General features: G+C 37.2%; 1 protein-coding gene across 1 annotated transcript in view; it reads left to right on the forward strand.

Annotated features, from left to right (window-relative positions):
- Positions 1-11794, forward strand: part of GTF2H1 (general transcription factor IIH subunit 1) — a 31902-nt gene extending 20108 nt beyond the window's left edge. Inside the window, exons 10-15 of the mRNA XM_061167815.1 lie at positions 2160-2248; positions 2615-2732; positions 6722-6812; positions 7253-7368; positions 8357-8449; positions 10572-11794. Of these exons, the coding sequence (XP_061023798.1) occupies positions 2160-2248; positions 2615-2732; positions 6722-6812; positions 7253-7368; positions 8357-8449; positions 10572-10658 (594 nt within the window). The 3' untranslated portion in view covers positions 10659-11794. The remainder of the gene's footprint in view (positions 1-2159; positions 2249-2614; positions 2733-6721; positions 6813-7252; positions 7369-8356; positions 8450-10571) is intronic.
- Positions 11795-12402: the final 608 nt, after the last annotated feature.

The following is a 12402-nucleotide window of genomic DNA, read 5'->3' on the forward strand; positions in this document are numbered from 1 at the left end:
TTCTGCCCAAGCTGTTAAATATTAGGCTTAAAAAATACTTCCTCAGTTTTGGCTTACTAGCCTACTTTCCATGGACTCAAGTCTGTTAACTGTTTTTATTGTTTTATTTATCTCCTTCACCTATAAACACACATAAATGTTAACATAAATGTTAACACATAGTTTTATTTTCTGGAAGAGTACCCAACAAAGGCAATATGACAGAAAGAAAAAACTAAAGATTTGTGTATTTGATTTAAAAGATAAGATTTGGCCCTCATGTTACACCTAGCATTTCAGAACTGGAAATGTCGTTCATTAAATACTGAAGATGGATTGTGAGGGAGTATGAACAGTTACCTACTTGTATATTTCTTCTCTCTCTGCAACTTTGCCAAACTTCTGTATCCTTCAATTTTAAGTTCCTCCCTTGTTATAAAAATTATGATAAGGCTTTCTTAGAGGGCGATCAGGCAATATAGTGTATTAAATTTTTAAAGGTTTATACCCTTAATTTCACTTCTGGACAGTATTCCACTTGGGACTTTTTTTTTTTTTTTTTTTAAAGATATGTGCAAAGATTTAGATACAAATACACTGACAGTATTATAATTGAGAAAATAGCAAACATCATGATATTCATGATACATCCCTACAGTGGAGATTGATGCATACAGCAAATAATGACTACTTTAAAGGATTAATGATACGTTGAATTAAAGTGAGTTCACATATACCGTGACAGTAGTTCACTTCATTAAAATTAAAGAAACCATTTTTTAATTGCCTTACATGCCATATTAGGTGGCAGGAAACAAAAATAAGTAAGACTGGGTTTTTGTCCTCAAAGAATTTAGTGTCTATAGGTAAGACAAAATGAAAAGAATAATTGTAAAACAGAATTTAAAGTATAGTAATTGTTTACAGTAGGAACCAGAGAGTAAGTAGATAAAGTTTGCAGAACAAACTAATATGATACAATTAAGTTTATGAACTTTAAGAGATTATAGGTCCTTTATGTATTTCAGTCACCTAATATGTTTCTACAGGGATGTACACCTTTAAAATTAACAAAGTAAAAAATTTCTTCTCTGAAATAAGCAAAGTGAAGCTAAAATATAAGCTAGAGATGTTAAAAAAAAAATGTAGGAAGTGATTCTTTTCAATATTGCACTGAGTACCCTTGATTCTTGGTAGTGATGAAATTGTCAAAAATCACTGAATTTTCACAATATTCAATGATAAACTGACTCAGGATGTTCTTTCATGGCAGTAGTTGTCTGCTGTGTGTTCCACAAGGGATTTATAGAATGAGAGATCCTGGAATAATAATAGACAGAGTCCTCATATTCATGGAGCTTTCAGTTAAGTGCGAAAGTTAGGTGGATGACCAGGCCTTGGCAGAGATTTAGGATTTGGATTTATATAAGAGGTTGGGTCAGGACATGACTTAAATCAGGCAGCAGCAAGCGTAGAAATGAGCTTGACATACGGGAATGGTAGTGAAAGACATCAGTATGCCTTGAAGTTGACTCAAGGGTATAGAGATGAGAAAGTAGTAAAAACACACTGAGTCTAGGTGAGGTGGGACTGATTGATGCATTACTCTGAATAGCATGCTAAGGTCAGATCTGTTCCTATACAGTACAGGAGAAAGCACATTAGTAAAACCAAAATAAAGAATGCAAATGTAAACCCAAGTACATGGAGGGATTAAATACATATATGATAAACACGGCATTTCGGAATCAGTGGGGAAAGATGTTATTCTACAAATGGTGTTGGAGGACTGATTAATAATACTTTTTAAAAAACTGACTCCCTACCTTACTCCTTATTTTACAATAAATTCTGTTGGATCAAAGTTTAAGCAAAAAAAAAAAAAAATGCACAAAAGAATAGGCATAAAGGGAATAATTAAAACAGAAACACCAAAGTGAGGGCAAAAAGTATTTGCAACACGTGTAATAAAATTAATTTTTTTAATTTAGTTCGAGTAAAATAAACATTTTCATCTATCAGATTTTCAAATATTAGAGGTTTAATGATGCATAGTATGGTCAGAGTATAGGAAAACAGTTACTCTGTTAAGTGGTTACTGAAAAAATAGGTTCAGCTGTGTGTAGAGGGGACACATGTAGGAAGTGCAGCAATAAAAAGTGTTGTGTTGATAATTATAGGCGAAGTTACAAGAATCCATTGAATATGAAGACTTGGGAAAAAATAATTCCATAAAAACAATTGCACTAAACCTCAAGAAGTCAGATAGGTAAGTTTGAAGACTATTAAATTAATTTGAAGCAAAATAGTTTTATATCACAAGTTGGTACAGAATTTATTCTGCAAATGTAGTATTCAAGTTTTTATCAGTTACCATAAAACATAGTATTGTATTTCTTTAAAAAGTTACTTTGTACATCTCAGGAAAGGATCCTAAATGATTGAAGTGAAGAAAATAAATTTTAGCTATCTGCTGTTCTCTTCCTATTACCCTTATTGGAATTAAGTTATTTAATTGAAATATCTTTAACTCTTTATTTGGGGGGAATGTTGTATGGAGACTGCTAAAATATTTGAAAGACAAATATTGAGCACCCTTATTCTGTGTGATTAGTAATTTTTGGCTAATCTTCAGGTATTATCATGGTCCAACTCCAATCCAGTCGCTGCAGTATGCAACAAGTCAGGACATTATTAATTCTTTTCAAAGTATTAGAGAAGAAATGGAAGCTTATACACCCAGATTAACTCAGGTAGGTGACTTGTACAGTTTGAAAAACAGAATTCCCAGTTACTTCCTCAGTTTATGAGCACATTCATATTTATAAAACTCATACTTTACTTGGGGTAAAGACATTTCTGCTTAATAAATTGAAAAAGTCAGGTAAAGAGAAGTATTTGGCATACCTGAAGTTCAGATGATAATGAAAATAAGATAATGAGTTTTGTGGTTGCTAATTTTTTTTCTTCCATATATACAGTTTTATTGGAAAAATCTCCCAGATTTCCAAAAAATTTCTGGACATCATTCTGTAGATATTCTTTGTTTTTTCCTGCCCTTAGACATACTTCAGTTGATCAGCAAGTTCTGTCAGTTCAGTAATTCTTGACTCCATCACCTTGACTTAGGTAAATGGGACAGGTTTTCGGCACGGCCACTGCAAGTTATTTAATAAGAGCATGATTCCAACCACATCACTCTGCAACTTAAAAACCTTTGCTGCCTCCCTTTCTTCTCATAGTAACTGTCTGAATGTTCTTTGTCTTACTCGCCAAACCCTACAATCTGACCCTAACCCACATCTCTAGTCCGAACTCCAGCCATATCTCCACCATTTCCTTCCCCACATAACTTCAAGAGTCCTCTACTCCAGCCTAACACACTATAAACTACCCCGAGGTTTTTAATTGTATCATCTGCATACTTCCCGTGCTTTTTCTCATGCTTTCTCTCTTAAGAGTGTCGTTTGCCTGTTTCTGTGTCAAGGAGCAAATAGTAATAATTCAAAATAGTTCAAATTCCGTTGCATCTGTAAAGCAGTCCTCAGCATGCCCAGTAATGAGTTATTTTTTCCCTTTTCTCTGTTTTCATAAACAGACACTGAGTTGAAACCTGAATTGCTTATCAGGTTGAAACCTATAGTGCTTATCACATATGGGGATTTACTTTTTAAATTTTAACCTTGAAATAATCTTAGATTTACAAAAAGTTGCAAAAGTTTTTTGACCCATTTTGAAGGTAGAACCCTTTGTGAGCATGCTGAGTTGCTTCAGTCATGTCCAACTCTTTGCAACCCTAGGGACTGTAGCCCAGTAGGCTCTTCTGTCCATGGGATTCTCCAGGCAAGGATCCTGGAGTGGCTTGCCTGCCTTCCTGATCCAGGGATTGAACCCTAGTTCTTAGTCTCCTACATTGGCAGGTGAGTTCTTTACCACTAGCGCCACCTAGGAGCCCCAGATCCCTTTACATCTAAATAACACAGTACAGTTACAGAAACAATAAGTTAACATTGTTTAAGTCTTATTATCTAATCTGTATTCTTTTTAAAAAAATTTTTTTTTCTTTATTTGGCTGTGCATGGTCTTTGGAGAAGGAAATGGCAACCCACTCCAGTATTCTTGCCAGTAGAATTCCACGGACAGAGAGGATCCTGGCAGGCTACAGTCCTAGGATCACAAAGAATCAGATATGACTGAGCAACTAACACACATGGTCTTAGTTGAGGCACTCAGGATCTTAGTTGTGGCATATGGGATCTAGTTCCCTGACCAGGGATCACACCCAGGCCCCCTGTATTGGGAGCATGGAGTCTTTTTTTGGGGGGAGCATGGAGTCTTAGCCATTAGACCACCAGGGACGTCCCTAACCTATATTCTTGGAAAAATTTCACCAATTGTACCGTTAATGTCCCTGTAGCAAAAAAAAAAAAAAAAACTTTTTTGGTCCAGCATCCAAATCAGGTTCATGAATTGCATTTGGTTCTTAAGTCTCTTTAGTTTCCTTTACAGTGGAGTAGTTTTTCAGTCTTATCTTTCATGACCTTGATGTTTGAAGAGTAGGTCAGTTTTTTGTAGAATGCCCTCAACTTCAGTTTCTCTAACATTTTCTCATGATTCGATTTCATTTTTGGCAAGAATTCCACCAGGTTGATGTGTAAGTAACATGTCATCCTTTGTGCATCATATGAGGAAGCACATGTTTATTTGTCCTGCCTTGCAGTGTTAACTTTGATCACTTGGTTAAGGCACTATCTGATTTCTCTGTGGAAAACTTACCTATTTTTCCCTTCATAATTAGTAAGTATCTTGTGGAGAGATACTATGTAACTGTTTTGTTTCCCCTCAAACTTTTACCCACTAATGTTTTAGAATCTGTTGATGATTCTTGGTGAAAACAGTTATTACCATAATGATAGGTAAATGGTGATTTTCTAATCCTATCCTCCCATCAGTTGACCTTCTGAACCTCCCTGACTCATTCATATTTATTTATGTTTCTTTATAAGCATGGATTCTTATATTCTGTGGGTTATAAATTGTTGCTGTCTTTTTTTTTTTAACTGAAATATCTTACGGTAAAATTTACCTTTTCAGTATATTCTTTTGAATTCAGTGTGTATATATAGTCATGTAATTACCAACACAATCAAGATAAAAAGCAAGTTTTGTCACCCCTGAAAAGGTACCCTTGCGCCTTTGTAGTTAGACCCTTTCCACGCCTTTTATACTGGCGCCTGTATCTTTCTGACAGTATCGTCATCAGTTTTGGGCGCCTCTTTAGTTTATGGCACAATGAGATAACTCCAAATTCATCTTACTCTGTCCATGCTTGCCAAGTGCTGAGTAGGTTTAGAAACCAAGATCTGAGTACTAGGTGGGATGTCATTTGCTACTGGTTTCCTTGTCCCGTTAGTGGACAAAGCAAAGAAATATGTGTTGTACATACTTATGCTCACATAACAAATATGGGATTGCTTGACTATATCTTTCCTTCTAGACTGTAACTGTCCAGCATTTGGCCCTTGGGCCAAAGTAGTTCCACCTAGCTTTTTTTTTTTTTACATTTATTTATTTAGTTAGTTCAAATTTGGAAAAGCACTTATTTTGTACAAGTTCTTTTTATTGTATATAGTCAACACTAACTTTTTTAAGCTGTGGTTAGTTTAGATTTTTCCCTCCAAAAAGTGATTTGATTATCTGAGACACATGAAGAGATTATCTGCCATCGGGTATGTATACCTGAGGGTCTCCAGTGACTAGTCAGCAAGTTTAGCAATCCCTGAAACTTCTGGTTACAGTGCATTATAGCACTTTCTGACAGAAGGAAATAGGAATCAAGTGAACTTTCATGTCTCCTTGACTCATAGTTGACATGTAATGTGCTCTTTACACCAAGTTAAGTGTTTTGTCTTGTTTTTTCATCCAGCCCGTACATGCCTGGATTTCTACCTGTAAAACACACTAACCCTGTGCGTGAGCTGTTCAGCGAATGATATATGATCCTTTCTGTGGCTGGGCCTTCGTACTTGTTAGGCACTCATTGAAGAGAAACATCAGTTATGGCCCTGAATGTTCATGTGGATACAGTGGGGAATGTAGGTTTTTTCCCCCTTTTGGCAATGTGTATCCACTTCCTTGAAAAATGACAAGTGATATATTTCTACTTTGCTGGATTTTCTTACATCAACTGCCAGCCAGGGTTTATCATTTGTTTTTTTGACGTTTTTTTCTTTCCTTAAACTCAGCTTTACCTTCAGTGCTAAGAAGTTGGTACTTAAGAAAGAGCTTGGCTATATCACTTATATGTGGACTCTAAAAAATAGTACAAATGAACTTATTTACAAAACAGAAACAGACTCAGACATAGAAAACAGACTTGTGGTTACCAAGGGGAAGTGGGGTCAGCGGTGGGGGAGGCAGGAGCACCCTGGGGGTGTGGGGCCAGCAGGTGCACACCACCAGAGAGTGGAGAGAGAACGTGGTCACACACGTTACTGAGTCAGCTTGCTGCATGCCTGAAGTGGCACAGTATTATCAGTCAGCTGTACTTTTCAAAGGTGGGGAAGCCTGACCAGACAAAAGGGTGTGTATTTTGAGGTACCTATGAATTTGTCTGGTATCCCTGGAAGATGAGTAGGTGAGTTCTGGTAGCCTTCTGGGAAGTGGTTCACTCCGGTTGCTGTGGATTGTGTGTTTATGGACATCTGCTGTTAAGCTGCAGTGCTCTCCTCGTTGCTTTCAGGTTCTCTCCAGTAGTGCTGCCAGTAGCACCATCACAGCCCTGTCCCCTGGAGGAGCACTGATGCAGGGAGGGACGCAGCAAGCCATAAACCGTACGTGCTGGGCCTCCTCTTGCTATCCCTTACCTAAAGCAGCTCTGAAGAGCAATTTGAGAAGAGTGCTGAAGTTGTATTGGTTTTCCTTTGGAACATTTCCGGGATCTGTGTTTTGTTTTTATGCATCCAGATCCTGAAGCATACCTAGACAAGAGCTTAACGTTTCAGTACTGTTTTAATATTACAAACAGTGGCACATTGCTATGTCATACTAAAAGGTTTTTTCCCTCTCCTACCTCTTAAAGCAAAACCTGAAAAGTCCTCTGAAACCCCAAGGGAATCTAGTGTCAGCCACAAAATCACTAACTTAGAATAGCACATCCAGGTTTAACATTGGCAGAGTGCACATTCACATTTATACTGTGACTATAAATTCTCATTCTCTCAGAGACGTGGGAAAATAGCTTTTATTCTGTGAACCGCTTTTTCTTTTGCAGAGATGGTGCCAAATGATATTCAGTCTGAATTAAAACACCTATATGTGGCTGTTGGGGAACTTCTACGGCACTTCTGGTCCTGTTTTCCTGTTAATACGCCATTCCTAGAAGAAAAGGTTAGAACTGATCCCAAACACAGCCAGCTATTGTGATAATGTGAATTAGTGAGCTGTTATCTTGAAGTTGGAAAACTGTACTGAACGTTTACTATGTGCCAAACACTACTTTGCCTATATTGTTTCACTTAAGCCTCACAGCTTCCTCATGGAGTAGGTATTGATACCCATTTTGTAAAGAAACTTGAGATCCAGACCAGTTCCATAACTATTAATTGTACATCTTAAAACTTAACTATCATTTTTCTGTACATCAGAAACACAATATCGTTAAGTCAACTATACTTCAATTTAAAAAAAAATAGTAATAACTTTACTATATAAATCATCTTACAGACAATCTTTAGGGACTCTCCTGGTGGTCCAGTGGTTAAGAGTTCACACTTCCAATGCAGGTAGTATGGGTTCATTTCCTGGATTATCTTTAAAGCTACAGAAAAAGTGCATTTTCACCTATAATTTGCTAAAGAATAAAAAATCTGAAATAATGGGTATTGGCCAGGTTGCTGAGAGTCCTTTCTTCTACTGCTAGTACTACCTTTTTAAAAAATGCTTTGACCCAGAAATTCAACATTTGGATATGTAAGAAAATAATAATTAAGAATGAGTATATGCAAATATTGAGCCATAGAGATGTCTCTCTACCACTGTCTGTGTTAGAAATGGTCTGAAATCTGTCAGAAGGGGATTAGTTAAAGATACATCGATTTTAAATGATGACCTAATACTTAATGACTTAAAGATATTCACATTAAACCAAGTGGAATTTTATAACAGTATATACTGTGTTTTCCACATACACATTTATACACATGCACAAAAATATCAGGAAGGATAAGAATTACGAACCAAAAAAATCTAAATATATGCTTCTCTCCCTGGTGGAGCCAGTAAATCTTAAAGAAAGAAAGTAACCTTGTGTATATTTTTCCCTTGATCTCTATAGGTTCTTGAGAGTGTAATTCATTATTTGTGTCATCTTTTTTAGGTAGTGAAAATGAAAAGTAATTTGGAACGATTCCAAGTTACAAAGCTCTGCCCATTCCAAGAAAAAATTCGGAGACAGTATTTAAGCACAAATGTAAGGCAAGACTCTAATTTTGGCCTGATTTTTTTTCTCTGTAGTAAAATGATGAAATTAACTGTTTTCCTGTAATTGAGTATATATGTTGTTTTTTATGTCACTGGGAATCCTGTTTTTTAATTGTAAAATGTATCATACATTCATATGTGTGTAAAACACAGTTGCTTTTTTAAGCAGTAAAGCAGGTGTCTGTGTGCTCGCCAAGCGTGGTGAGAAATAGCACCGTACCTTGGGCGCCCCTGTCCAGTTGCCCACACCGCCTTCACACTCTCTCTAGGCCATGACTAACCCAGCATTTGTAATAATCATCTTCATGCTTTTCTATATAGATTTACAACCTATGTATTTACAACCTATGTTCCTTAAAATGTTTATTTTGAAAACCTGAGTATCAAGTTACATTCTAGCAGTACAAAGAAAGGCAGAATTGCCATTCTGTGAAAGTGAGCTAGAAAATTCCTGGGTTATGGCCTGCCTTCAGCTTCCCTGGTTGACAGCAGGGCAGCAGTGAGGTGAGGAGTGAGAAGTGTCACCCCGCACCCAGGATTTTTAATGTTTTTAATGCGAGGCTAGAGCAACCACACACACACAGCCACCACACAAGATTGTTTCTCCCATCCAAGTACTAACCAGGGCCGACCCTGCTTAGCTTCCGAGATCAGACGAGATCGGGCGCGTTCAGGGTGGTATGGCCGTAGACAAGATTGTTTCTCTGTGTGTAATGCAAGTCTTCCCAGAGATGACTAGGAAAAAAGTAGCATATAAAACTATTTTTGTTCAGTGTGTAAGTAGAGTAATCAAAACACGAAGTTTCACAGTTGAAAGCTGAAAAATCTTCATTAGTAATATTTTCAGTAAGTTTTTATTCCCTAAACATTGGGGTTTTTTTTTCCTCAAAACATAATATTATTTATAATCAGAAAAGAAGCTTGAAGTATCTTCCCACAGCAGAGCAGGGATCTCAGGTTTCAGTTGATGTGCCTTCTCATTTGGTTGTATCTGCCTGGAGCACTGTAAAAAAGATTCTGGTAAAAAGAATTCTGAGGCCCTGAGCAGCCTTACACGAGGCTGTGGTGGTCATCTCTTCTAACTGGTACTGTGGAAACATTGTGGCCTGTCAAGCAGAATAAATGAGTTTTATGTAGTTTACAGACAGAAGTAAATAAGGGTTTGTTTTGTTTGTTTTTAACTGTGCCTCAGATTGAATCCAAATTGTTGGCATGCTATAAGGATTTAAGCCTTCCTATTCTGTCTTCATACTGCCAAAATTGACTTGGAGACTTTACAAAAATTTTACTTCCAACCATGTAAATTACACTGTCCAATTCTAAGGAAACAGATAATCCAAGGACATTCTGCCTCAGGAGTCTTTATCAGCTTAGATCAGTGTGATCCTGATGACTTCTAGTTATGTTTATAATGAGGGCAAAAAATTTTTTCTACTTAAGGTACATAGTCCTGACCTAAGGGGTTTCATAGTGCTTGTGTGGAGCTTTAAGACCAATTACATTTTTCTATAATCTACTGAATTATGTGGAAATCCTGAAGTATTAAGAGCTGGAAGAGACCTAGAGAACATAGAAAAGTGCCTCTCTAGCTTGGCTGTTCGGCAGAATTAAGCTCAGAAGCTTCTGAAAATCAAAAGATTCCTGGGTATCATCTCAGACCTGCTGCCTCAGAATCTTCAGGGGAGTAGGGCATTTTTTATATTTTCTCTCAGACAGTTTTGATGCCACCTTCGGGATCTTACTTAGAAGTCTAATGTTTAAATCTCAAAATCATCAGTTTAGTTCACCTATCTGATTTGACAGAAGAAACCAAGGCCTGTAATGCTGGCTTTCCTGTGGTTCTGTGGCTGGTTAAAGACAGGGCAGACATAAGCCTAAGCAGGGCAGGTGAGCTTCCAGCTCTACTGTACACCACCCCTATCCCTCTTACCTTTCTATGCAAAATGTATCTGAGAATACCTTCACAGAGGGCCTGCATGTTGCCTCATTGGGGAAATAAAGCTTTGCAGCTGCGCTCTGAAACATGTACCAGATCTGAATCAGAAGCATCAACCTCGCCAGCCATTAGCCTGTTGTTGCTTAAGGGTAAGGGTCTTGTGTTTGTTTTTCAGTTGGTTAGTCACATAGAGGAGATGCTCCAGACAGCCTACAACAAGCTCCACACGTGGCAGTCACGGCGTCTGATGAAGAAAACGTGAAGTGTCCGCACTCTCACAGGTTTTGTGAGGCTGAGAACTGTGGCCTGCAGTGACTCTGGAAACCTGGCCTGACAGACATGCAGGTGATCACACAGAAGTGACGAGAAACATCTGCAGCACGCCGACTCTTGGAGCTGATGCTGTTGTACTTGCACATTGAGAACTGAAAGGAAAGGAACTGTGATTAAACTAAAAGCTGGGGAAGTAAATTAAGGCAGAACCAAAATGAGCTAAGTTGCAAATATATATATATATATATTTTAAAAAGACACTGTTTACTGCAGTTACTCAGGAACTGCTTTTGATTCACATTAAGCTGCTTTCAGAAATTTAAAAAAAAAAAAAAACACTTTTTAAAAGGGTGCATTGATAAATCTGAGGGTTTTTTTTTTTTCTGTGTAAATTTTTTTCTTAAGTTTATGGCACAGGGTACACCTTAAGTATTTCTCCTCCATCTTCCACTTGGCTCCTCAAGTTTTGCTGAATTCTAGCTGTACCTTACATCAGCAAGTTAAAGAGAGTACTTTAAAAAAAGCAGAGGGAGACTGTTGCTCAGCCATCCAGAAACAGTTGTAGTCAGAAGACATCATTGGTCCTGTGTTTCCTACGGAAATAAGAAACAATAAATATTGCACTGAATGTTTGTGGTTTAGAGTCCCTAACTGGTAAAGAGGGGACATGTTTGCAGAAAGTCGAGTGAGGTTTTTATGCAGAATTTTGTCAGAGGACAATGGCGCTGCATGTTTTTCTTTGAGTGCAAATGTACATTGCTAAGATTTTTTTTTTTTTTAAGATGGCATGTGCTTTGAAAAGAGGAAATTGCATTTTTAAGAGTTTGAAAATCTTATGAGTGAGAAATATAAGAAATCTTACTTATTTTCACCTCTTTAGAAAAAAAATAAAAGATGTTTCTCATATCTCTCTTTCTCTAGTATTTGACTGTTGGCAAAGTGATAATCATTACCTAGTGACTACAAAGCCTAAATGCAAAGAAAAAAAAAGATATGTTTATGTTTTTGGAATCCATGCCATATTTTGTTCCTAATAGGATCAACTCACTGTTCATCTAAGACTTTAGATGTATTAAAATTACAGGAAAAAGTAAAACTTTTTATAGATAACTCTTTTAACTGCAACACATCTTGTGGATTCTCCTTATGTGTGGTGCTTACTTGGTTGGGTTGCTCGAGGGCTACTCATTACTTTTTTAAGCCATTATACAAGCTGGTTATTTTCCATATAAAGTGGCTACAGTAGGTCAAAAACCAGTTCAGATTTCGAACCAGTAAAAGGAAAGCAACAACATCACTCTTCTGCTTCAGTCCTGCTGTTTCCCTTCCAGACCAGTATGGTGATGGTGTGTTATACCTTATAGTTTTACAAAGTACATTTCAAATGTATTATTGTCATAACTATAAGCAATAGCAATGGAGCAGATCAAAAAATGTTTGAAATAGAAGAAAGAGTATGTCTGGGATAAGTTCTCTGTTAAAGATTAAGTGATAAGTATAATGGAATGTTAAGTAAGAAACCATTGGGGGAATTGGGTAGGCTTCACTAAAGAGGTGACATTTTAGCTCAGCCTTGAAGATAGAAGAGGGAAGGGTGTGATGAAGGTGTGAAGGAAAGGAAAGGCATTTTGGGGCAATAGTGTTGGGGAGTTGAAAGTGATAAGAGGCTGAAGAAAATCAGTTTAATTCAAGTTGCAAATGGCTTTGTATGCCAAGGTAAGGAATTCAGGTCT

This window comes from Dama dama, chromosome 2, assembly GCF_033118175.1.
Source record: "Dama dama isolate Ldn47 chromosome 2, ASM3311817v1, whole genome shotgun sequence".
In the NCBI taxonomy this organism is placed as follows: domain Eukaryota; kingdom Metazoa; phylum Chordata; class Mammalia; order Artiodactyla; family Cervidae; genus Dama; species Dama dama.